The sequence below is a fragment of the Gracilinanus agilis genome, chromosome 5 (genome assembly GCF_016433145.1).
Source record: "Gracilinanus agilis isolate LMUSP501 chromosome 5, AgileGrace, whole genome shotgun sequence".
In the NCBI taxonomy this organism is placed as follows: Eukaryota; Metazoa; Chordata; class Mammalia; order Didelphimorphia; family Didelphidae; genus Gracilinanus; species Gracilinanus agilis.
Genome location: NC_058134.1, coordinates 76367331 through 76394875, shown reverse-complemented (window position 1 = coordinate 76394875; position 27545 = coordinate 76367331). Strand labels below are relative to the sequence as shown.

Here is a 27545-nt window from a genome sequence, read left to right as displayed (position 1 = left end):
TGTGTGACCCTGGGCAAGTCACTTGACCCCCATTGCCTACCCTTACCAATCTTCCACCTATAAGTCAATACACAGAAGTTAAGGGTTTAAAAAAAATTTTTTTTTAAAATATTAAAAAAAAAGAGTGAATCTGCAAAACAACCATGATTTGCTGTTTTAAATGATTAACAGTATTATATTAGAGCCAAACTGGAAATTAGTTCTTCCATTTCTAGCTCGATACCAGATGGCTCAAATACAGAAAACTGTAAGATAGCAGAAAATCTTTCTTAAAACAAACAAACAAATATCTGCAGAACTAAGAAAAGAAATCTTTATTTACTTTACAATTCTCTCAATTGTAAGATGTATTACCCTTAATACTACCTCAAATGCAGTTTAATGCTAGAGCATTGGTTGCACAAAGAGCTGGATTCAAAACTGCCCTGAAGAATGAGTCAGAAGCAAAAGACTGATAAATATGGGTGAGACTCTAACAATGCTATCCCTACATTTTTTAAAATGTCCTATGTTAATACAGTAATATTTTTCATTTGTTTCCATCCTGTTTTTTCACAGTATTGTAACATAAATTAACTTTTTAACCTTATAATAATAAAAAAGGTTGCAAAGTAGAATAGCAAGCATTATTGTACTGATATGAAATGCCACTCCCCCAAATCTAGCTTGTGTAAAGACTGAGTGCAATATATAAACAATCTTCTATTTCTGTGTGCACTTTTATAATATTTTCCTTTCCTTTCAAAAACTTATACTGGTCACCAAAGGGGCAAAATGAATTATACAAATAGCTTTTTAGCACAAATGAGAATAATAAATAAAACTAATAATAATTTTTCCCTTTCAAAAACATCTAACTTTAGCATTGATGCCTATATTTGGTATCAATATGGTATTAGTATCCTTTTTACAGATAAATAAAAAGAAACAAGAGATTAAGAGACTTGCTCAAGGTAGAAGAGTCACAAAGAGGAAGTCACATTTTCTAGAAAAGTGGTTCTTCCAATTCTCATCCAATACTAGTATTAAAAATACACAATACTGGTCACCAAAGGGGCGAAAAGAATTGTGTAGATGTTTTAGCACAACTCAAAAATTAACCTAAAGCATATTACACTGAAAAAAGTCATTCTAGATCTCAAAGATGGATTTCCCCCATTGATAGCAAAATTAGTGATTGTAATAATAATATTTTTCATCCTAGATGTTCAGTCTTGGAAGGGTTTTTGTAGAGAACATTCAAAATGTAATCTCAAATTTGCCCAACATAATATTTAAATTTCAAATATACTCCAGTACCTGCAACACAGATTCTCTATTACAAAAGTGTTTACATAGCAAATTTGCTCTTTATTGGGGGGAACAACTAGTACCTTAATTACAGCAAGGAACATAAAGATTTACAATACATTAAAATGTGTAAGAATAATGTACATATAAGTATCAGTTCAATGATTTCAGGTAAATTGTCTGGCCTATTATTGGGTTTTAAAAGATAAATCTTTTTTCCATCCTCATTTTCGCAGAACTACAGTCTAGATGAACAAAGAGAGGAATGGAAGTGGAAATACACTTAAAACATCATTAAAAATACAACATAATCTTTTCATATAAATAAATAATAGGTATTTTCATATTGCGTTAATAACAATAAAGACAAGCTTTAACTATATTCAATTGCTTTCAAAACCTCAACATACATTATATAGTAAAATAACCCAAAACAATAACAAAGCAAAAATTCTCAGAAGAAATGAATGGAAATATATTTGAAAAGGGTAAGAGCCTGGTGGAATATACTAGTACCCAATTCTTTTTATTTTGGTTATAAAGAAGAGTTGACTTTTTTCCATACAAATCTCGCTTTATTCAACATCCATTTTTTAAAATTCTGTAATACATACAGGAAAGAATAATATACTAAAAGCTAAAATAACCAATGCTGAAAAATAAAATTATTTTAATTCAGCAAAGTATTTACTTCATACTATTATAACTACGGAGGACTTAAAAGTAAAATTATACCATACTGTATCTTAGCATACATACTGTATTGCCCCGTGCTAGTCTGATATATGCTAGTTGGCACTGCCATGGTAGCGATGTTAGGTGGTGTTCCTTCTTCCTCGGATTTTTCTTCTTCAATCTTGGGAACACCAGGCACATCAGATGAAAGTTCATTCAGTATTTTTCTAAAACACAATTTGTAGAGTATAAATGATCACTTTAACTCCTCTAAAACATGCTTTTAAAATATGAAGAATCTTAAAATTAAGGCTTTGATGGCTAATTATTCAACATTATATATTTGTCACAATACCATGGAAATTTTAACAAACTCACCGATATGAAGGTCTTCTTGAAAGGATTTCTCTACGTTTATGAGAATCAATTACACCTTCTGCTTCTGCAGACTCATCTGTCTCTGCAATTGTTGCTACCTAGAATACAAGAGTTTCTAAAAATTCATCATAAAATAAAAGGCCTTCTAATTAATTCATTCACCCAATAAATATTTTTTGAAGACTACTACATACATAACACTACACCATACTTTGGCAGATACAAATAAATACATAAAGTCCAAGCCCACAGGGAACTTATAATCTGGCTTAAAAGAATATATAAATACACAAATTGGAAAGTAGTATATGTAATTATGTGCCAAATAAAGAGCACAGAGCATAAACATACAGATTTGAAAGAAAGTCAAATCACTGAAGATTTGGAATAATCTGGGAAGGTTTTACAGAGAATATGGAGAATTCTAAGTCACTGAAGCAAAGACCCTTATGTTTAGGAGAAATTTTAGAAGTCATCTAGTCTTGTCTGTGCCCGAATATAAATCTCTTCTCCACATCCTCAGCAAGTGGTCAAACACCAGTCTCCACTTACAGATTTCCAGTGAAGTCGAATCCTTTACTTCTCGAGGCAGCCATTTCGCTTTTGGACAGCTTTACCTATTAGCAAAGCTTTCCAAACTTTGAGATCAGATTTGCCTCTAGAACATCCACCCCACTGACCTCTTGGGGCAGTCAAAATAAGTCTAATCTCTCTTCCACAGGAACACCATTCAAATTTGTGAAGAGAGAATGAGACATATGTTGACAGACATTACCTATATGCTAGACTGTACTTATTTTTGTTTTAAAAAAAAAAAACGGGAAGCATTTTTTGAGAAGGGGAATAGTTGTGGGGAGAAATGGGCAGGTTATGAGATGAAACTTTAAAAAAAAAAGTCAATATAACAGAAAAAAACACTAAGAGAGTCCAAATGGAGAAACAGACAAGCGGGACAGGTTTGGTACAAAGGGATCAAATTTAATATATTATGCTTTCTTTCTTTTTAAAACCCTTACCTTCTGTCTTAGAATCAAAACTATATGTTGGTTCCAAGGTAGAAGAGTGATAAAGGGTAGGCAATAGGGGTTAAGTGACTTACAGGATCACATAGCTACGAAGTATCTGAGTCCACATTTGAACCCAGGACCTCCCATCTCTAGGTCTGGCTCTCCATCCACTGAGCCACCCAGCTGCCCCCTTTGTGTTCTAAAAAGAAGCAATTGATGCAATAACACATTTCATATATCACCCTCTTTTTTGGTTCTTTTATACACAGAAATATTCATATGCTGATTATGGAATTCTAAACTTGATAAAATCTTTGATGGCAAATATCAGAGCACTCTTCAGTAGTATCTTCTCCAGGGTAAACATTAAGCAGTTCTTCGTGTGGCATACACTCTTGCTGTCTCATCCTGGTCACCCTCCTCTGGACATAGACTTTGCCCTTCCTACCAGATGTTCTATTTTGGGTGTCATGATAGCTAGATATGGTCTAAGCAGGAAAGAGTACAGAAGAATTAGTATTTCCCTTATGTGGGCACTTTGCTTGTCTTAGCTCAGCTGAAGATCACATTAGCATCTTTGGCTGCCATGTTTACTCCAAGTATTCGTTGAAGGCTCCACAGGATTTAAATAAGTGGAGAAAAAAGGGGGTGGGGGAGCTTTGGGATTTAGAGGAATTTTATAAAGAAACCCAGAGTAGGTAGAGATTTTCATGGCATTTTTAAGGGCAGCAAATAGACCTTTCTGGCTAAACAAAGGACTTGTGTTATATAATAGGAGTGAAGAGGTAAGTAGAAAGAATGGGAGGTATTCAAATCCCTATAAATCAGGCCTGGCCCTAGCATATGGACATTATCCTTCTGTAATGACAGGATGGAAGAGAAGGGCCAGTAAAACACAAGACACACAGGAGGTAATCTGGAACCCTGGGATGTCTAATTAGCTGTGTGCCTTTGAAAAATCATTGTTTGTGGTTAGCTAGGCAGCTCAGTGGATAAAGAACCAGGCCTAGAGTCCTGCGTTCAAATCCAACATCAGATACTTTCTAGTTATGTGAGCCTGGACAAGTTGCTTATCCAAAACTGCCTCCTCCTTACTGCTCTTCTGTCTTACTTGTATCAATTCTAAGATATCAGGTAAGGATCCTTAAAAAAAAAAATTAACCATAGGTTTTTTTATCCACAAAATAAGTAAATTGGCACACATATTATCTAAGTTTCCTTCCACATGAGACCAGTATCAAATTGGGAAGCCTCAAAAATGGGTAAGGTAAAAATATGCTTATCTCTTTTAAAAAAGAAATTAAGAGTAGATAGTGTTTCACTTTTAAGGTGTAATAACATTAAATACAGTAGCAGATCTGAAGGAAACCTGAGAAAATTTAAAATTTGCATTTCTAGAACATATTAACGCTCAATCACTCTGAACACTGAACCATGTAAGTTATGGAAAACTATTGGGGAACCACTTTGACAATTAAATGATAACTTAAATTTACTGATTAATACAATAAGTCATTATTAAGCACTTAGTATGTATAAGGCATAGAGCTAGGTAATGAGAAATCAAAGACAAAACTCTACATACTCCCTGCCCTCAAAGAGCTTACAGTCTACTGAGAATCATAGAAATGGACATAGTTATTATTATCAGTCACAACAGTAAATTCAGTGCAATAACTGGTATAATGACACTAAGCATGATAATGCCAAAACTTGATATGGACCCAGAAAACCTCCAACCTGATTAATTAAAAGTATTAAGTCATTAATGCAGGTGTATGTGCATGTGTATATAGACTTACTACTTGATGAAGTATTTTACAATCTAATTTTGATGCAACTTTGATTTTCCAGAAGATAGTGTAGTACTAATAGTACTAGAGTGTCTCAGGATAGCATGTACATACACATACATGTGTATACACAAACATACATATACATAATGTGATTCTAGAATCATTTATGATACTCTGGTTCTGAGAAAAGAGCTCTAACATAGTTATTAATAGGTTTCTTTCCAAAGAAGGTAGTATATAATTTAAGTAGGTTGCTGATTAAGAAATAATTTACACTTCTAATATAATACATATTTCTCAATGTCTCTACATTGGGGGGTGGCCATGACTATCTCATCAACTTTGTCCTAAAATGCAGAGAGCAAAAGAAGATAAAAATAAAGAGCTAAATGCCAGCTAAAGAAACATATCTCTGTCATGCTGTAAAGTTTCAAAAAATATTTTGATTTTAAAAGCTTATATTAGCCTAGCATCTCTGATGGAACATCAGAATATGTTAACTCCTTAATACATACTACTAGCCACCAAAAGAAAATAATAGCACCACCCATAAATATTTAAATTCTAAAAAAGGTAAAATATAGGGCAGCCTAGAAATGAGTGAAAACTTTTAAGGGATCAAACTTAACTCCTTCTTCCTCGGTATCCCCAGACCTAGAAATAGCTCAGAATCTCAGATAATCTACAATTATAATGGTTTTGGGGGCTCCCCAGAATGATCCACTCATAATTTAGACCCACAACCTAGAATGAAGTTTACAAGAAAGAAAATAACCAATGGTGACCAAACCTCTGGTTAAAAATGCAAAAAAGTGTGTCAGTGAAAGAAATGAGAAAAGGAAGAACCAAAGAAATAGAAAGTAGCAACTTGGTGCTTGACAAACCTAAGAACATAAATTACTGACAACAGAAATTTGTCAAATATTTGACAAGAACTGTTAGGAAAATAAGAAGATGTCTTGGCAGGAGTTAGACTAAGGTCAGCATCTTATACCATACAACATAGTAAAAATCAAATGGATATACTCCCTGAAGATGAAAGCCTATATTATGACAAAAAATTAGAGAATGAAAGCAGATACCTTTCACAATTACAATAAGGGGGTGAACATTAACCAAAGGATGGCAAGAGATGATCATAAAAGATGCAACAACTAAGGAGTGCAGTGCATACACCACCAAGGATGAAGTCAGGAAGACCTCAGTTCAAATCTAGCTTCCGACACTTAGTAGCTTTGTGACCCTGGTCAAGTCATTACCTCTGTTTCCTTATCTGCAAAATGAGCTGGAGAAGGAAATGGCAAACTACTCCAGTATCTTTGTCCAAAATCCCCAAATGAGGTCACAAAGAATTGAACATGATTAAACAACAACAAAGATAATTTTGGTTACAAAAAATAAAAATTGCATTAAAAAAAAACCAAATGAAGATAGAATAAAAATAGAAAATGTTGAGTGGGAAAAACATTAACATAAAACTGATAAGTCTTTTATCTAAGACATACATGGAATTGACATGAATATAATACCAAGGGCCATTTGCCCATAAATAATGGTCAAAGCATATGAACAGTTTTCAAAAGAAAAAATGCAAACTATAAATGACCATAGGGAAAACATACTTCAACTCCCTTTAAATACAAACTAAAACTAAAAGGTTTTATGATACATCCTGTTAACTGGAAAAGATGACCAAAAAAAAGGGAAGGAAGGAATCAATGCTAATAGGGCTGAGGGAAAATAGTCACACTAAAATGCTATTAGTAGAGCTAATATTTGTCAAACCGTTCTGGTTTAGGACTTTGAAATATATAAGAAAAATGGTATCAAGCAGTCATGTGGCACAGTGGATAGAATGCCAGACATGTAGTCAGGACAACCTGAATTGAAATCTGTACTCAGACACTTACTAGCTGTGTGACTCTGGATGGCAAGTCACTTAACCCTGTTTGCCTCAGTTTCCTCATCTGTAAAATGAGCCGGAAAAGGAAACAGCATACCATTCCCGTATCTCTGCCAAAAAAACCCCAAATGGGGTCACAAAGAGTCAGACACAACCAACAGAAGAAAAACTTACAATGTTCATGTTCTTTGACCCAGTGGTCCCATTAGTAGCCATATATCTCAAGGATGTCAAAGATAGAAATCAAAGTCTGATATATAGTAATATATAAAACATAGTTATACCTTCAACTTTGTGTTATGGCAAAGAACTGGAAAAAAATAAGAGGCTCATCAATTGAGGAAGGGACCAAGAGAATTCATTTATGAATATAATGAAATAAAATATTATTATGTAGTAAGGAATAACAATATGAAAAATTCAGAAAAACAGGGGAAGTTGTATATAAACTAATATAGAGTGAAATGAATAGAAACAATAACAAACTAAATACTGACAACAATTTAAATGGAAAAAACACAACACTAAAACAAAGCCCAACTTTTAACAACTAAAAAATGAGTAATGGTCCTAAAGAACAAACAATGAAAAATACCACTCCTCCTCTTAGTAAGAAGTTAACTAAGGCAAAATATTATATGCACTGTCAAATGTAATTACTATATTGTGTTTCTCTTCACTATTTTTTTTCTTATAAGACAGTTCAATCGGAGAGAAAGTGTTTCCAGAAATCACTTATACTAAAATAAAAGGAATAAAAATAACTTATTTTGGAAAAGGATTATTACACAGTCTGAACACACACAGATACACATACACAGAAAAATTTCTTTCTTAGATCTTTGCAAACATTTTAAGGCAATATGACAGTGAGTGGAAGGCTGGTCTGGTCTTGCACTCAGGAAGATGTGGTTCAAAGAATACCTCTCATATATACTAGTTTTGTGACCCCCAAGGTCAAATCACTTAACCGCTGAGTGCCCCACATAATGGTGCTACATTCTTTCAGTAGAGGTATCTTCTGGGCTGGGAATTCCTTTTCTCTGACAAATTCATAGGTCTAGCTGTTTTATTTAAAAAGCTCTATAAATTCACTTTTATACAAGGAAAATTCATTTGCTCAATATGACTAGCTGCCCAATATATCCAAGGCTCTATGTCTTCCTTCGACTTCAGTTGTATTAAAACTAATGATAAGGAATGATATGCCTTAAGAATTTAAAGAGGATTACAGATCTTTCCTGATGAAAAGTCTAGATTTAGGAGTCAGAAAGTTTGAAAACTACCCTGTAAATTACCTACCAATATACAGAGCACAGATTTGGGCCAAATTCTCTTAAACAATTTGAACAGGATAAGAAAAGATGCACAATACAAAAAAGTAACTAAAAGTTGTAAAGGCCGATATCTACAATTTTTAAAATTTTGCTGCTAAAGAGATGGCCCATTAGGGATGAGAAAGGATAGGTTTAGAAATAAAGGTAGTAAGACAAAAGACATAATTTTATATACATATATATATATACATACACACACACATATATACACACACATATACACATACACATTATACTGCTGGATCCAAGTTTTCAAGAATGGACACAAATGACTAAATATGCTAAGTCATGTTTCCTTCACATGGTCAATGTCAGTATTTAAAGAGAGAAAAAAAATGATTCCCCAAAGGGAATGAAAAGAAAATGAGTAAACTGAACACACAAATATGCATTCCTAAATGTTTCATGGAATTCACATAAAGAATATGAAATTTTACCCTCAAGTATCATGAGATCACAACTATAAGATTACTAAGAAACCTAAGGGTTTAAAGAGAGCAAAAACTCAAGAATATAGTGTCAAAGTAAGCTGGGATGTGCCTTCCTGAAAATATAAATGCTAATTTCAAAATCATTTGTGTGCATTGTTGTTACATGGCACTACTAAAAACCAATACCATCCCAATGCCATCAACCCAATACATTTACTAAATGTATTTCATGAGAGATTCTCAAAATATGTACCACTGATTAATTTATACATCTGAGTTTCTTCCCCAGAGAAACAAGTTAGGTCACTCATTTAATAATAGCTAGCATTTTAATAGCCCTTTAAGATTTTGAAGTGGTTTACAAATACTATTTCATTTGATCCTCACAACCCTGAGAAGTAGGTGCTACAATACCCAATTTTACAGATGAGGAAACTGAGGCAGAGATTAAATGACTTGCCCAGGGTTTAGACAGCTATTAAGTGTCTAAGGCTGCATTTGAACTCAGATCTTCCTGACTCTAAGTCCAGAGCTCTAACCAGAGTGCCTCCTAGCTTCCTCATTTAGTATTATTTTGCAAATAAGTCCTAAGAACAGACCCCAATTCCTAATCAGCACCCTAAACTACCAAAGCATGACACTGTTCATAAGTATCACAGAAACTCTTCCATAATATTTAAGATTTTAACCAGAACAGATCTACGGAGAAGGCAATAATACCATGGGCAACATTTTTTGGGAAACCTAACAAAGTTCAAAGTCATCCAGAAAGAAAGCTAACCTGAACAGTTTGTATTTGTGGTGACTGGATAACCGATGGCTGTGGTGTCTGAATCACTCCCTGTACATGTACAGTTTGACCTGAAGGTAATTGCACTAGAGTTACAGCTGGAGAGCCTCTTCCGGTGCCTGATCCAGCTACAGAAACCTGCAAAAATGATCATTTGATATTATAAAGATGCCACAATGAAAAAACAGCAATAACAATGGCAAAAAAGGCACTATTTATTAATAAGACTAGTTTTTTTTTTTATTTTTTCAGCTATCAAGGAATGACAAAGAAGCTGCTATATTTACCATTAGGAGATTATTATTATCCTAGAACAGTTGTTCTCTAATGTTATAGATATTAAAAAAAATCCATGACCCTCACTTTCAGTTCCCATGCTTAGATGGGCTGAGAATGTTTCCAGCAAAGGGTTCTAAGGCAGTTAAACCACCTTACCACTACAGAAACTAAGCATCCTTTAGGAGAAATCAGCGGTATAGCTAAACTCTCATGGGACCATTTTTATCCTTTATCCGTATTTTTATAAGCCAAAATTAAGTTTGGGAAGCTATTTTATTCTAGCAAATTTTATTTAAAATCCTTGATGACATTTTAATGTACTTCTGATAATAGGACAATGCCCTGCTGCCACAGCACTGCTCCATCTATAGGTGAAAATCACAAGATGATACACACCAAAGAGTAATACCAAGAACCCCAAAATGTCCTTGCAAAGGGGCTTTAATTCAGGAACAGGAGGGTCCTGTCCTCCCTTCCATTTCTTGCTACTCCATTTAACTAAAATGCTACAAAAGCTCAGACAAGGCTGAGAAGAAAAAGTGCCTCCTCCACTACTTGCCAGGTCCTCTCAACAAAAATTTCCATCAGCTAAAGCACATTATTGCTAAAGGAAATTTAAAATGAGCAAATCCACAAAGATTCCTTCCATAAAAAGGTAAGGTTAAGAAACAACCTTTGACTTCTAGGGCAGTCTCATTTTAGTGATAAATACTCTCTTAGTGATAGATACAGTGACTGTGCCTCTTGCTCAGCCCTGGCCTCCTTGACATGGAATCCCCGAAGAACAGTGACCAAATCTGAGGGCCTTCAAGATGCTACAGAAAATCAGCTGTTTGGGGTTGTGCCCACGGAGGTATAAAAAGTCATAATCACTCCTGATGCCAACTTTGGGGTCTCATTCCAGGGGACGGCTATAACTTCCAAACATTCTCAGGACTGACACGGGGCAGAAGAGTGCCCGGAAAAGGGTGATGGAATCTGATACTGGTCCCATTCAGGTTTTAGCTGTGACCTTTGGGCATGGCTCTCCTGTACATGTACAATCTCCCTGGGCTCTTATGCCAAGCAAATAAAAAGACATGTGAAAATGTTCTGTATAGGATCAAATGTTCCACCATCATCAATCCAAATATCAATAAAAGGTTAATGACACCAAATGTGAACCACAGATCAATAGGGAGACAAGCATATCCAACTTGATAAAAGTGAAAAATAATGAGAATCTCCATTTACTCCACATATACTCAGGGTAAAAAGTGGGATCTTACCACAGATAGAGATTAAGGCTCAGAGTCAGAAAGACCGAGTTCAGTTCTTGCTTCTGATGAATATGGCCAAATGATCCTGGGCAAATCCCTTAACCCTTTAAGTGCTCTAAGGCCATAAAGCCCAGAGAAGGTGCTAAACTATACTGGAAGAGGAAGTTCCTCATCAAAAGCTCCCTCTACAACAATGAAATCACAGGTCTGTTAAAAACAAAATAAAGCAGGGATTCATAAAAGTTTCTGGAAAAAAAGCAAATTCCCTGCACTGTTCTATATAGTATAGAGAAAAAAAAAGAATGATACATACATACATATATATATATACACACACACATACATATATATATATGTATATATATATATATACACATACACACACACATATATATACATATACATATATCCCTTAGCCAAAAGAGATTTACAAATTAGTTGGGATGCCTGGATGAAAAGATTCTTTTAAGACCAAAACTATATGGTCCAAGCAGAAGTTTAAAGTAGAGGGATAAATGAAGACTAGAATGATCAAAGAAAGCTTCCTAATTTGGCCTTGATTTGGGTCCTAAAAGATAAATAAAATTAAGAGTGGTGGAGTGGAAAAGGTCTATACACTGAACTCAGCATGAATTAGGGTACTAACATGGTAATGCAGGTATTTTCACAAAACAATGAAGTTACTAGCCCAATTTAAATGGAAACTTCATTTTGGAGAATGCCACAAGACCCAGAAGATCTGGGCCAGAGTATGATGAATATTAAATGTCAAGCTAAAGAAAATATTTAAGTTTTATATCTTTATCTTCTAAGCACTGGGGAACCATGCAAAGGTTTTAACAAAAGAAAGATGTTATTTTTTTAAAAACAAAGAAATATTTAAGATGACTACTCTGCTATCAGAGGCAGCTCACTGGATAGATAGAGCTCTGGGCCTGTTAGTCAGGAAGCCATGAGTTCGAATCTAGCCTCATACACTTATTAGTGTGATCCTGAGCAAGTCACTTAACCTGTTTGCTTTAATTTACTGGAGAAGGAAATGGCACACTATTCCAGTGTCTCTGCGAAGAAAATTGCATGATCATCGTTGGCATGCTAAGGTCCAGAAGGTCACAAAGAGTTGGACATGACTGAATAATAATAATAACAATCTGCTATCAGTATATAAAATGAACTGGAAGCTGACAAGCCTGGGGACAGGGAGGGAAAATAGATTACTGCAATAATTTAGGAGATGAGGGATACTAGATCACATTGGTGGTAGCAATAATAATTAAACCATTGAAAAAACTGGGCAATTAAAAAAAAGGAGTGGGGAGGGAGGAATAAGGAATTATGAATTCAATTTTGGAAAACTGAGTTTATGATAGTGGGGCATCTAGGTGAAAAGTTCAATACATAGACTGTTATAGAACTGTAATTCAGAAGAAAGATAGGAAGCAGATTTTTATCTGAAAGAAGCTCCCTGAGAAATCTATTCTTAAAGGACCCTTTTAAAAAAAGTAATTATGGCAAAAGCTATTTAAAAAAGCATATTATTGCCAAAAAATCCAAAAGACTGTTCCTGCATTAATGCCAGGGATTCTGTTGTAAGAGAAAGGTTTCTCTGACAAAAAGTCTTCTCAGAAACGTTCACTAAAGTGTAGAAAGAAAAATATGAAATCCTTTCAAATGGTTCTATTTCAGGAACTTGGAATAATGTTAAAAACTAAGTCATCCAAATAAAAAAATAAGCAGCTTTTGACTAATTAAAAAAAAACTGAACTGGAATTTTATGCTTTGGAGTTGAGGCAAGTGATATCTTAAAAATAGATTATGTCTGAATCCAAAGAAAATGCATAAGTAAGGGGAAGAGATTCAAACATCCAATATGCATTCCAAGATTTTTATAAATAAAAAAAAATCTTAGCATCGAATAGCATGATACATTTATGTATATTCACCACTTTCCAGATATAGTCACACTAAAATACAAATTGCAGGGTTTTTTAGTCACTTAAAACATAAATTATAATCACAAATAAAAACCTTGTTAATTTGTATGTCTTTATTTACAATAAAGATGCTGCCCAAAAATTGTATAAAGTGATCTGTTTAACCCATAATGGGTTTGTAGTTTACCTTTTTTTCTAGATCCCCTAAAGAGCAGTCCTCCTGTGTGTGATGCCTGAAACATAGATTATGCTGATGCCACCACATCCACTGAAAACCCCACTATAGACAGTTAATCTGAAGAGATAAATTAGATGATGCGATTTACAGCCTTACTTGGCTTTGCAATTTAAAAAATCCTAATAATGACACTTATAACTGGGAGAAACCTCACAATGTTGTAACACAGCACTTGATTTAGACCTAATAGACTATATCCAATCTGTTGCTAGGTTCCCTGAAGATGTTTTTGTGATGTCATAATGTACCTTCAAACATCACAGAGGTCTTTACTTTTGGGGAGATGATAGAGTGAAAAATGTGTTAACTAAATCCTTGTATTAACCTAGTGGCCAAAGAATCAAATGTCTATAGTTTCCAACTTAATTTCAATTAGAAATAATGAGATTCCATTAACAGATTGAGCTTTTAACTATAAAAGCTATTACAATTCCAGTACCAAAAACAAATGATAAAAAGTCTACTTCTATTTTAAGAATGATTCAAAGTACAATTATTATGAGTGGAAGCAATAAATTAGATATAAAATCATTTCATTTTCACCATATTAAAATTTGTGGGAGGAACATATCCTTTGTGTTTCTATGGGGCAAAAAGCTCAAAGGAAGCACTGAAGTAATCCTCATTTTGGCCAGTATCTTCACTCTGCTTCCACAAAAACGTTTTTTGTTACCAGAATAGGAATATAAATTGCAAAACATACTATACTCTTTCACTGAGGTCTTCTTGCCTGGCCTAAAAAATAGTTGCTACTGAACAAGAGTACATCCACAAAAATGGATAAATGGGAGGATAAAGAAACACAAATTGGTCCAGAAACTACCTAATAGATGTTAATTTTAATATATCTGATTACTTGTAGTGAATTTTTAACCTAATCTTTATATTTACGTGACAATAAAGGGAATCATAAAAGGTTTTAAAATACTTGACTATTTAAAATTGGCTTCATAAAGAAAAATGCTCACAAAATCACTCATCTTAATGATACAGAAATAAAATGGGATAATTACAACTTTGAGAAACAATCTCAACTCTGAAGATTAAACACACACACACACACACATCAGAAAGAAATCCTTTGCTTTAAGGTTACAATAAAACTTTAAGAAATAGCTTGGTGGCCTGAACTTTTTAAGACAAGGGTCAAAGAATAAAAGGGAAAGTATCAATGTTATTAGCCAGCCATAGATTTGGAGGGAAAAAAAAATCTCTAAATAGATCCCTTGTTAATATTTTCTAAAGGATTTATCTAGTATGACAAATATTAACATAATAAAAAACAACTCATCTAAGTATCAACAATGTCCCAAGCACTGTGCCAGGGAATACAGATACAAAGATGTTTGCCCTCAGTCCTTTCTCTCAAGCAGCTTATAATATATTCATTGGAAAAAGATACATGTACATAAATATGTAAAAAAAATACAGAGTAGAGCTAAGTAATTTCACAGGAAGGCACCAGAGAAGAATAGAACTAATGGGAGGGATTGGGAAAGTCTTCTAGTAGTAGGTGTAGTTTGAGCAAAATTTCATAGAAAACTCAGTATATGAAACAATTGACAAGTGTTTATTAAAACACCTATTATGTACCAAATACAGCAAGTGGGAAATACAATGAACAAAACAACCCCTTACTTAAATGTAAATTAGAATTCACATTCTAGTGGGAAATATAAGTATATATAAAAATATGTATACAGGGGCAGCTGGATCCCTCAGTGGACTGAGAGCCAGGTCCTAGGTTCAAATCTGGCTTCAGATACTCCTAGCTTTGTGACCCCTGGGCAAATCACTTAATTCCCATTACCTAGTCCTTACTGCTCTTCTGCCTTAGAACTAATACACAATACTGATTCTAAGATGGAAGATAAGGGATTAAAACTACACACACACACACACACACACACACACACACCATAAATATAAAGTAAAAAAAGGTAAAGTAGTTGAATATAAGGTCATTGGGTGGGAAAGAACCATGAGTTAGGGTGGGAGTCAGGAAAGATTTTGTGCATATGACAGTGCTTGAGCTTCATCTTTTAGGAAGAAGAGAATTAAGATATGGAACCAATGAAGTTTTTCTTTCCTGAATATGGGGGACAGATGCAACAAAGGCATGGAGTTGGGAGTTGGAATGTCACATATGAAGCACAAAGAAGATCGGTTTGGCTGAAAGTGGGAGTCATCTCCACTGAGGCTGCATGGATAGGCTGAAGCCAAGTCGTGTTGGGCTTTAAAAGCCAAATAATTTATATTTTATCCTCGAGGCAATGGGAAGCCACTGGATATTTATTCAAGGAAGAAGTCACATGATCAGATCTGTGCTTAAGGTCAGTTACTTTGACAGCAGCATGTAGGATGGCCTGGAGTAGAGAGACTTGAAGAGTAGGGAGAGACTAGCAAGACTTATAGGGAGGCTTTTGCAGTAACATTGGCAGGACAGGTTGAGGAAACTGAACTACTGTAACCAAGGTGATACAAGTGTGAGTAGAGAAAAGGTATTAGATATGAGATAGTCTATAGGTAAAATTAGCAAGATTGGATTAGTGATTGAATATATAGGAGAAAGGAAGAGTGCCTTTGATAGAAGTAAGTTCAGAAGGCAGGGAGAAGGACAAGTTTTTGGGGAAAGACAATGAATTCTATTTTTGAATATGTTAAGTTTGAGATGTCTATAGGACTCTGAGTTTGAAATGTCCAACGCAGGCAATTTAACCCATGCAGTAGAACTTAGAAAGAGCTTAGGGCTAAAGATACAGATCTGAGAATTATGAGAATAGAGATGGTAATTAAATCTGTGTGAGCGGAAGTCACCAAGTAAGAATGTCCAGAATGAAGAAAAATCCAGAACAAAGTCTTGGAGTACACCCCAATGTGATATGATGGGGATAACAAATCAGCAAAGGAAACAGAAAGAATAGTAATACAGTAGGAAGAAAAAAACAAGAGTAGTCTCAAGAAAACCTAAAGAATGAGAAAAACTCAGAAGAAAAAGGCAGTTAACACAAAGGCTACAAAAGGTTGAGAAGAACTGGAATTGAGAAAAGACCATCAGATTTGATGATTAAGAACTGGTAACTTTTGAGTTGGGTTTCAGTTAAGTGATGAGACTAGACAACATATTGCAAAGGGTTAAGAAGTGAGTAAGGAAAGGAAACAAAGGCAATGAGTAGAGTTTTTTTCAAGTAGTTTGGCTGAGAGAAAGAATTGTGAAGAGATAATAGAGGGACTTTTCAGGATAAGAGGGACTTTGGAGGGTTTATTATGGCAATAGGAAAGAGACCACTTGATAGGAAGAGACTGAAGATTACAAATAAGGGGAATTATTGCGGGGTCAATCTTCTGGGCAAGCCAAAAGAAGACATGTAGAGAGGGCATGTAAGAAGCACTTGATTCGGCAAGGAGAAGAATCACTTCATCAGAATCTGGAGTGAGGGAGAGAAAAAGAAACAAAACAGAATGTTTCATAATAAACTAGCAACATACATGCCAAAGGCTGGGAGACAGCCTGGCCAAAAGTTGCTAATAAACTGAAAGATTAGTCATGGTAACCTACTACATCTGTTAAAAGAACTGCTACAAAGAAATCAGATGAACTGAACTGCCTTAATCCCATTTAATTTCTTCACCTGTTATCTAACATAGATACTACCTAGAATTAAAATAATCAAATGTCATTCAAAGAGAGGTTATCAATATTCTTATCAACTAGATTGAATAAATTTTTTTCTAAGTATCTATATGTATACCTTAACTGACAAAAGAATTACAATTCATATTAAGTACAAAAAATATATATCTATTGACTTTTTTTTCCTTTTTAAATGCTTACCTTCCATCTTGGAGTCAATATGAGTATTGGCTTCAAGGCAGAAGAATGGTAAGGGTAGGCAATAGGGGTCAAGTGACTTGCCCAGGGTCACAGAGCTGGGAAGTGTCTGAGGCCAGATTTGAACCTAGGACCTTCTATTCTCTAGGCCTGGCTCTCAATCCACAGAGCTACCCAGCTGCCCCCTATCTATTGACTTTCAATCTCCACTCTTCTAGAAGTTTCTGTCAACTTTCATAGTAAGGGGGAAAAAAAACCCCTCAGAATCTGGAATCAGAAAACCTGGGTTTGAACATCATTAGATTTGTCATTTAATAGGTGTGTAACTCTGAGCAAGTCCCTTAACCATTCTGAGTTTCATCATCTATAAAATTAGACAGTTGGTTTAGATGATCTCTCAAGTTACTTCTTACTCAAAATCCATGATCTTATCAACTTTTTTAGAGAAAGAAGTCCCAGAATCCTTTTAGACTTCATTTTTTAAGACTTTAATCTTTAGTCTATATAATCTCTGCTGCCAGTTCAAATACATATCTCAATAACATATATCTTGATTATTATTTCTACTTTACTATATCTCATTCTCCACCTCCCTCCCAAAATAAGTTCTACCTTATACCATATTCCACAATACATGCTAAATAAATGTAACTTTCATTACTAAGGGCATTTTACCTTAATAGTAAAGTCATTTTTATTTTACTGAAGTCATTTTTACTTTAATATTAAAGGTAATACTATTTTAAATTGGAAGAGAAGCAGATTATATATTTCTCATAGCTCTTGGTAGAAGATACATTCTCAACCAAAAAAAGTATAACAAATAATTACAAATGAAAAATTGGATTTTTAAAATTATACAAAAAGGAAAAGCTTCTTCACAAAATTTTGTACCTAGGATAAGAAGGGAAGCTGTTGATTAAAAAAAACTATCAAATGTTTCTGATATGAGCTTCGTAGCAAAGATATATAAACAACAAATATATAAGATCATTAACCATTTTCCAATAGATGAATAGTCAAAGGTCATGAAAAAAATTCCGCAAAGAAAAATTGCAAAGTATTAACAAAATGATAAAGGAATGCACACCATTAATAAGAGAATGCAAATTGAAACAACCTGGAGATTTTACTTTATACTCTGAAAACTGGCAAAGATAACAAAATCAGAATAGTCAGTGGCAATGGGGCTTATACTGATACATTGCTAGTAGAGATGCAAATTGGCATAACCATTTTGGAAAACAATTTGGTATTATGCAAATAAAATTATTAAAATGTCCAAAACCTTCAACCCAGAGATTCTATTACTGGTCTTATAACATAAAGAAGCCAATGATAAGAAAGTCACATACACAAAAATATTTACAGCAGCCAACACTTTTTGTAATGACAAAGTACTAGAAACAAAGTAGAAGCAAATCAATTGAGAACTGGATAAATGAATTGTGGTCATGAAATATTACTGGGTCAGCCAATGGTGTAATAGATAGTCTGAATTCAGGAAGGTTCAAATTTGGCTTCAGACACTTAATATTGTAATACTCTGAGCAAGTCACGATCTGTTTGCCTTAATTTCCTTAACTGAAAAATAGACATAATAACAGTACCTACCTTGCAAAGTTGTTGCGAGAATCAAATGAGATAATATTTGTAAAAAGTTCTTAGAGTGCCTAGAATGTAGTAGGCACTATATAACTGCTTATTCCCTTCCCTTTTTCCCACTGTGCTCTAAGAAATGATAAATGTGGTCAATTGAGATGCATAGAAAAGATGCACACAAGCTGATGCAGAATGAAATACACAGAACTAAGAAAACAATATACATAATGATAACAATATAAATGGAAAGAAGACACACACTACAATGTTGCATGTGTTTTCGGACTTTTTCAATTTATTGATTGGTTATGCTAAATTTTTCCTCTCCTTTTTTAGTCTTAAAAAAAATACTATTTGTTTGGGGCAGCTACCTGACTCAATAGATCAAGAGCCACACCTAGCAATAGGAGGTTCTGGGTTCAATCTGAACTCAGATACATTCTAACTGTATTTCCCTGGGTGAGTCATTTAACTACAATTGCCTAGGCCTTACCACTACTTACTATTTATTCTAAGACCAAAGGTAAGAGTTGATATAGATCAGTGGTTCCCAAACTTCTTTGGCCTACCACCCCCTTTCCAGAAAAATTACTTAGCCCCCTGGAAATTAATTTTTTTTAAATTTTAATAGCAATTAAAAGGAAAGATAAATGCACTTGTGGCCATCACCACCTCCCTCAATCACTGCAGCACCCACCAGGGGGCAGGGAATCACTGATAGATATAGATATAGATATAGATAGAGATAGAGATATAGATATAGATATATAGATATAGATTTAGATATAGAGACAGAGACAGAGACAGACACTATTTGTTATATGGAATGTTTCTCTGTGAGAATGAAAGATACTGAGGAAAACTATGATGATATTAAAAAGCAAAAGACATCAGGGGCAGCTGGGTAGCTCAGTGGATTGAGAGTCAGGCCTAGAAACGGGAGGTCCTAGGTTCAAATCCGGCCTCAGACACTTCCCAGCTGTGTGACCCTGGGCAAGTCACTTGACCCCCATTGCCCGCCCTCCTTACCACTCTTCCAACTAGGAGTCAATACGCAGAAGTTAAGGGTTTAAAAAAAAAAAAAAAAAGCAAAAGACATCAATAAAATTTGTTTTTAAAAACAGTTCTAAAGTTTCTAGTTTTTAATAATTAGCAGCATACTGGTTTCCATCCAAACAAATCCTTTAATGAAATTATTGACAACTAATATCAGATTGATTGTTCTAGTCCTGCTAGAAAAAACTAGAATGCGTTTTTAAAAAAGATTTCCTAATTCTAACTTCACTTCATAGAAATGAGTATTAGACCTTAAAAGCTTTAGTCCTTTTTCTGTTACTGAAAGAAATGAGACCAAGACTTTGAGTTCAAACTCATCTCATTTCCCCCACTCACCCAAAATATATATATATAATGCTAGGTACACTCCAGAAAAATATTAAATTGAAGTGTTCCACAAAATAATCTTATTATATTCATGACATCAGCTCCTATAACATTTGAAAATTTCCTTAGAAAAGTCATAGTATCACAAAACCTTAGTCCATTCACAGTGGGGAAAAAACAAGTAGATGAAAAAAATGAAAAAAAGCTTCACAATGACTACTATTTGCCAAAACAAAGAGGAAGTCTAGGTTCAGTGAAGGATCTTTTTAAATATAAGCATTTGAATGTCTCTCTCAGACATCTGAATGTTATTTTAGACTTGGTGTGTATAAGAAAATACATAGATCTAACCAAAAAAGGGGGAAAGAGAGAGGGCAGCTAGATGGCTCAGTGGATTGAGAGCTAGCCCTATAGAGAGGAGGTCCTGGGTTCATATATGGCCTTAGATACTTCCTAGCTGTGTGACCTAGACCAAATCACTTAACTCCCATTGCCTAACCCTTACCCACTCTTCTGCCTTGGTACCAATACACACAGAATTGTTTCCAAGACAGATGGTAAGGGTTTAAAAAAAATAAGAGGGGTATATCTCAAGAAGTACATCCAATAAAAATCTAGTATCTAGACTCTAAAAGATCTGAAAAATTTCTACTACAGCTCATTTAATCTTTTGCTTGTGCCATTTTTTCTTCATTGGATATATAAAGATGTATGAACTAGGGAGTTGTAATAACATGTATCTTTAAATTGTAAAGTTTAAATAATCTGCAATTTTTATGTAGTTTTAAAAATGAAAATAATATGGACACACCTAAAATAAGGGATCATTTTTCAGATTCGCTTTCAGTAAAAGTCACCAGAGTTGATATAAATTCAACCAACATTCATTCTAAGTCTATATTACTATAGGATAATGAATATTCATAATGGTGAATCTGAGGTACTGCTGAATATCAAGTCATTAAGAAAAAATTTATAAAGTTTTAAGTGTATATGACTTAATTGTCTGTAAAATAACAAAACATGTATCATATATCTAAATATATATAGAGAGATATAAGTATATATCTAAATATATATATATATATGCTGTAAAGCTCTGTTAAACAGAATACCACATTCTTCAGTCATTTGGGATAAATGAGAGCTCACTAACATTTATATTGCTTTACTTCTATTGAACCTATCATATGGAAAAAAGGTAGCATACTAAATGAGTGTACAAAAATCCCCAACTTACTGGCTCCAATTTTTTACATTTCTATGGATATATTATTTTATTGTCCCCAAATTAGTAAAAGGGGAAAAAAAGGTAAATAAACCACTAAGTTAATCTTCAGGGAATCTTGCTATTCATGACTACTTTTACATGATACAATGCAATGCTTCATGGAACATTAACCATAGCTATGTCAAGTAGATTTTAAGGATTTTTTCAAAATAATATATTAGTTCTTCTGAGTACTTGTCAATGTTTTCCCTATCTAGAAAATTTTCATTTAAAAAAATCATAATAAAACAGGGGACTAACAAAGTCCCAAAACACAGAACTAGTATGTATACTGTGCTGTCTCCATTCAACTTAAATTTTCATTGTTATTTAGCAATCCTTTCCTCATGGACTCCCTATTTCATTACCCATAGCAACTATTTCAAATCTTTTCCTTGTTCAAACCCCCTTTGTTTTATAGTGACAGATTCCTACTTCACTGAGAAGAAGAAAGCCAACTAGCAGGAGCTCCTACAACTTTGGACTTCTATTCCTCAAACTTCACCTGTTAACTCAAAAATCACTCATTTTGCCATGGATCTCTGAGAATCAACAATTCCTACTTAATCTCTTTACTTTTAATGTGGCTTCCCTTTTGCCTAATCTAGAAACTTTTCCCAGTAATCATCTTTTCTTTCTCATCTAGATACTCTCTTCTCTCCATGTACAAAAGGGCCTTCCTAACAACAAACATGTTCAAGTTTCCTAAAACTTAAAAAGATTTTACCTTGACTTTTCTATTGTTATAAGGAAGAAATAAGTTTAGTCAAAGCTGTCTGTTAGGTTCTTTCACCCACAGTGTAGAAACCTTGATACTGGCCCAAAGTAATCCATTTAATCCCATCTCCCAATTACCCCTATTACACTATGCAATACTGTTACTATTCCATGTTCTCCCCTTGTATGAAAAAAGCAGTTTTATTGAAAAAGCAATCTTCTCTCAATGGATCCACTTCTATAAATCAAGATAGCACTTTAGAGAGTATGGGACTTGTAGTCAGGAGACTTGGATTCATATCATATCACAGTTATTTACTGTGATGCTTGAGGCAAATCCTTTCCTCATCAAAAAAATATAGCTAATACTACCTGGTGTACCTACCTTCCCATACAGAAATAATAAAAAGAGAATGTATATATGAAAGCAATCTCTATATGTAGTATTATCACTATTACTTTCAAAAGGTTTTATTACATAGAATCATTCATTACACGTTATTCATTTTCATCTTTACTTTCCCTTGTATATCTTTGAATGATTTCTATTTATACTCTCAGGCATTACTAATGCTTCTTTTCTGAAAATATAATCACAAAATGTTATGGTAACTTGTTTTTTTAATTAAATATATTTTTATTTTAAAGAGGTTTACTATGAGCAACATATTAGGGTTTATATCCTAAAGCATTTTACAACTTCCCTAAGAGAATTAAGACAGAAAAAAAGAGAGAGAATTAAGACCACTCACATTCATTGTTTTAAGTTTAATATGTCCACTAAAAGAGAGTAAAAAATGTTTTAAATTTTACTTAGTGAAACCTACTATTAAGATCTATGTCAGGTGAAAAAAAGGAGTTTGTCAGTTTATTATGAATCATAAAATATGGATGTGTATATTTTTTGGAGCACCAAGTACTCATTCAACCTCCATATGTAATTTTGAGAGACTAAACTCCTTAAGAGTAGTGACTATATTTCCCCTTCTTTGTATACTTAGTATCCTAGCACAGAACATATGCTTAAAAAATGGTCTCTTGATTGATAATTTACTAAAATTATCTCTAGCAAAATATCAAAAATTCTGAGATATCCTTGATTCTGAACTAATAACTTAGATACAAAATGGTTAATTTGTATTTTGAATAACTTGGGCATGAGATAAATAATTCAGTCAATTAAATTTTTAAAATTTAATTTAAAAATTTTAATCAATTAATTTTTAAATTAAGTAATTTTAAGACATTTTCTAAGTCTCTCATAAAGGAAAAATTCTCTTGCAACAATAACTTTTCAGACTATCTTTGATTTCCAGATCTTGTGTAATAAATCTTGTATAAGTCAATCAATCCAACAGTCAACATTTATTAAATACCCAGCAATTTTCAAAAAAGAAAATATGTAGCATAGTCTGCAAACTGTAAGTTAATGAGTTTAACTGATTCCTGTATATTATTAAAGAAGTGGTTGATGAACATTTATCAAAGAAAATTTAAACTCAGAGTCAGCCTGATTTCAACAAGAATAAGTCATGCCAGGGTCATTTAGGTGGGTCAGTGGATATAGAAGCAGGTCTGGAGACAAAGTCCTGGGTTCAAATTTGGTCCTACACACTTTCTAGCTGTGTGTCCCTAGTGACCCTGGGCAAATCAACCATAATTGCCTAGTCCTTATCACTCTTCTGCCTTGGAACTTAATACTGACTTTTAGATAGAGGGTGTTAAAAAAACAAACAGGTCGTACCTGTTTTCATTTCCTCTCCTGAAAAGATTACTAAACTAGTAGATGAGACAAATGATATGAATATAGTTTTCCTAAGTTTTTAAAATAAAGTGTATAATGTTATTCTCTGAGAAGATCAGATAAAAAGGCAATCTTATGGATCCAGAATTGGTTCTAAGGCTAGATTCAAAGAATAATTGCTAATACTTCAAAAACAATAGTACAGGAGTCTTCAGTGGAATATCCCAGGGATCTAATCTTGTGCTACCTAACCTTTTAAGTAATTACTTGGACATTGGCATAGATAATATTATCCCTCAACAAATCTGTAGATAATACAAAGTCTGGAAGGGACAGAGAACACAGTATACAATAGAAGATCAAAAGAGAACTGGACCTGCTAGAATGCTGAGCTGAATTTAATTAGATGAATCATAGTCAAGATCATGTAGGACCTAACAGCTTGTACTATAGATAAAAAGAGATCTCAGAACACTATATTCCAAAAAGCAACAAATATAGTCTTACCTTGAGAAGCAAACATAAGAGGGAAAAATAAAGTAAAAAGGGCTGCACAATGATGGAGGACTACTATTTGAATAGTGAAAAAATACCTAAGTATCCCTTTAAAAAGTTAATGTTTTCCAAAGGTACAGAGGGAGGCTGGATAGATCAGTATTGCTGAAGCTTTTAAGAGGGGAAAGGGAGAGGAAAATAAAAGGAATATGTTGTTCATGGTGAAAGGAGGAAGTAATAGCAATAAATTTTTCTCATAACTAAGATGGAAGAAGGATTGGGGTAATGGGCAAAATGATGCTCTCCCCCATCTCGAAGTCTGAACACTCACACAACATTTGGAATAGAAATGAATTAAAATGCACCAGGAAAACAGGCAGAAATGGAAGAGCAGCAATACAAAAGAGAAGGATAATAGTGAGAATGAATAATCACTAGTGAAACAAACTTCCCCTACCTTAAAAGGAAATAAAATGGGGTGGTTGGGGAGTGAAAGACCTGGGGGAGGGGGAAGCCCACAGCGAAGATGCTTAAATATAAGGGAATATTACTGTACCTTAAAAAGCCCAGGAGCTAGAAATTAATACCAAGTAAGCAGAACAATATATACAAGGTCAATGACACTGTACTACACTTGAAATGTTATGGGGGCTGGGGAGTGGGGGGTGCAGATGGGTGGCTCAGTGGATGGAGAGCCAGGTCTAGAGATGAGAGGACCTAGGTTCAAATCTGGCCTCAGACACTTCCTAGCTGTGGTAACCCTGGGCAAGTCACTTAACTGCCATTGCCTATCCCTTACTGCTCTTCTGCCTTGGAACCAATACATAGTACTAATTCTAAGGTGGAAGGTAAGGGTTTAAAAAAATTTTTTTAAAGAATTTTTATCAAAGCAACAATCAACCACATCTCCAGAGCATCTATGATGGCTCATGTCACCCACCTCTTGCCTAGGAGATAAAAGCCTTAAGGTGCAGAAGAATCTGACATACATTTTTGAAATGCTTGTTATTTTTTGCTTGACTATGCTTATTTATTACAAAGATCTGAATTTTTCTCCTGTTTTTAATTGGGAATAAGACTGGAGTAGAGGATGTATCAATTGTGCCATTTTTAAAAAAGGAAACAAATTAGGGATTAAAGTATTTTTACCACCCTTACCAATCTTCCACCTATGAGACAATACACCAAAGTACAAGGGTTAAAAATAAAAAAAATAAAAAAAAAGTATTTTTAAACGTGCACAGAAAACAAAACAAAGCACAGCTAGTTTTAAAAAGGAACAGAAAGAAGCCTAACCAGGTTTGAAAGCAGTATATTTAATTATGCACAAAGACTCTTATTTATATTCTACTTTATGTATAAAAATGTTTGGAGTGCTTATGTTCTGAATAAAAAAATAAAGCTTTAATAGTTTAAAATTGCACCAAGTCGTTTGGGACCCCCTTTATTACATATATTTATTTGTGCACATGCCAACTCCCCAGGTCTAATGTAAACTCCATGAAGTAAGAGTCTGTTTCATCTTTGCTTTTGTATCTTCTCAGTGTGCAGCAACAGTCTCTACAACAGAGCAGATGCTCAATAAGTTCTTGATTGACAAGCCAATTCACAAATGGTCAAGGGATATGAATAGGCAGTTTTCAGATAAAGAAATCAAAACTATCAATAATCACATAAAAACTGTTCTAAATCTCTCCTGATTAGAGAAATTCAAATTAAAACAACTCTGAGGTACCACCTCACACCTAGGAGATTGATCAATATGATAGTGAAGGAAAATAATAAATGTTGGAGGGGATGTGACAAAATTGGGACACTAATGCATTGCTGGTGGAATTGTGACTATTAATCCAACCATTCTGAAAGGCAATTTGGAATTATGCCCAAAGAGTTTTAAAAGAATGCATGCCCTTTGATCCAGCAATACTATTATTAGGTCTATACTCTAAAGAGATTTTTAAAAAAATGTTTATACACAAATATTTATAGCCACACTTTTTGTGGTGGCAAAAAATTGGAAAATGAGGGGGTGTCCTTTGATTGGGGAATGCCTGAACAAACTGTAGTATATGATGGTGATGGAATACTATTGTGCTACAAAGAATTATGAATCAATGGATTTCTATAAAAACTGGGAAAACCTCCATGAACTGATGCAGAGTGAAATGAGCAGAACCAGAAGAACATTGTACACAGTAACTGAAACATTATGGGACAATCAAATGAAACAGACTTTGCTACTAACAGCAATGCAATGATCCAGGACAATACTGAGGGACTTATGATAAAGAATGCTATCCAAATCAAGAGAAAGAACTGTGGGAGTAGAAATGCAGAAGAAAAACATGACTTATCTCTTGTTTATATGGGCATATGATTTGGGGATTTGGTTTTAAAAGATTACAATATTACAAAAATGAATTATATGGAAATAGGTATTGAGTGATAATATATGTATAAACCAGTAAAATTGCTTGGGGGAGGAAGAGAACATGAATCATGTAACCATGGAAAAATACTTTTAAAAGTTAAATAAATAAATGAAAATAACACATTATTGACTGATTCCTGCCTCTTAAGGCCTAATCTCTGTATACAGCCTATCACCTCTCACAGTTCTGACCTACCTCTCCTAAATACCCACCTGATACTCCAAAAAAGTATTCCTCCTTCAGGATGATAATCAGACCCACTAATTTGTACTTCAGTTCAAATATCAACAAGGTCAAAGAAAATAAAAGTAGCTAATTGAAAGTTAAAAAAAAAAAAGAATTCTGTTCCAATAACTTAGTTTTACTATTACATAATAGTATCATACTAACTGCACAACCATTCTTTTTTAATATTATGAGGATTGTTTTTCTCTGTTGTTTTTTTCTTCTCTTGGAGTTTTATTTTTTTATAATGTGACTATTAAAATACAATACCAAATATCAATATTTCCTTCAATATATTCATTAGAAAAAATGTCCATCTACTAATATACTAAGAATATAGTGTGAAGATGAAGATTTAGATTTTAGCCACCAGGAATGTATACACTCGTGGGGGGGGGGGGAGGAGTCATATATAACCCACATGTGCTAGTGACAAATTAAAAATGATGAACTGCCCCCTGGACAGTATGAAGCAAAGCTAAGCTGCAATTGGTCCACCTAAAAGTGGAAGGAAGGCACATGAAGTGA

General features: G+C 34.0%; 1 protein-coding gene across 5 annotated transcripts in view; it reads right to left on the bottom strand.

Annotated features, from left to right (window-relative positions):
- CREM (cAMP responsive element modulator) overlaps positions 1–27545 on the bottom strand; it is an 83029-nt gene that overhangs the window by 29401 nt on the left and 26083 nt on the right. For 2 of the 5 annotated variants that reach the window (XM_044679420.1, XM_044679421.1), the window contains 3 exons: positions 9599–9745; positions 2344–2441; positions 2050–2192 (listed from right to left, as the gene is read on the bottom strand). In XM_044679420.1, coding sequence (XP_044535355.1) covers positions 2050–2192; positions 2344–2441; positions 9599–9745 — 388 coding nt within the window. Of the gene's footprint in view, positions 1–2049; positions 2193–2343; positions 2442–9598; positions 9746–13266; positions 13345–27545 lie in introns of those variants that run through there. The other 3 variants (XM_044679422.1, XM_044679423.1, XM_044679426.1) reach the window with 2 other exon arrangements.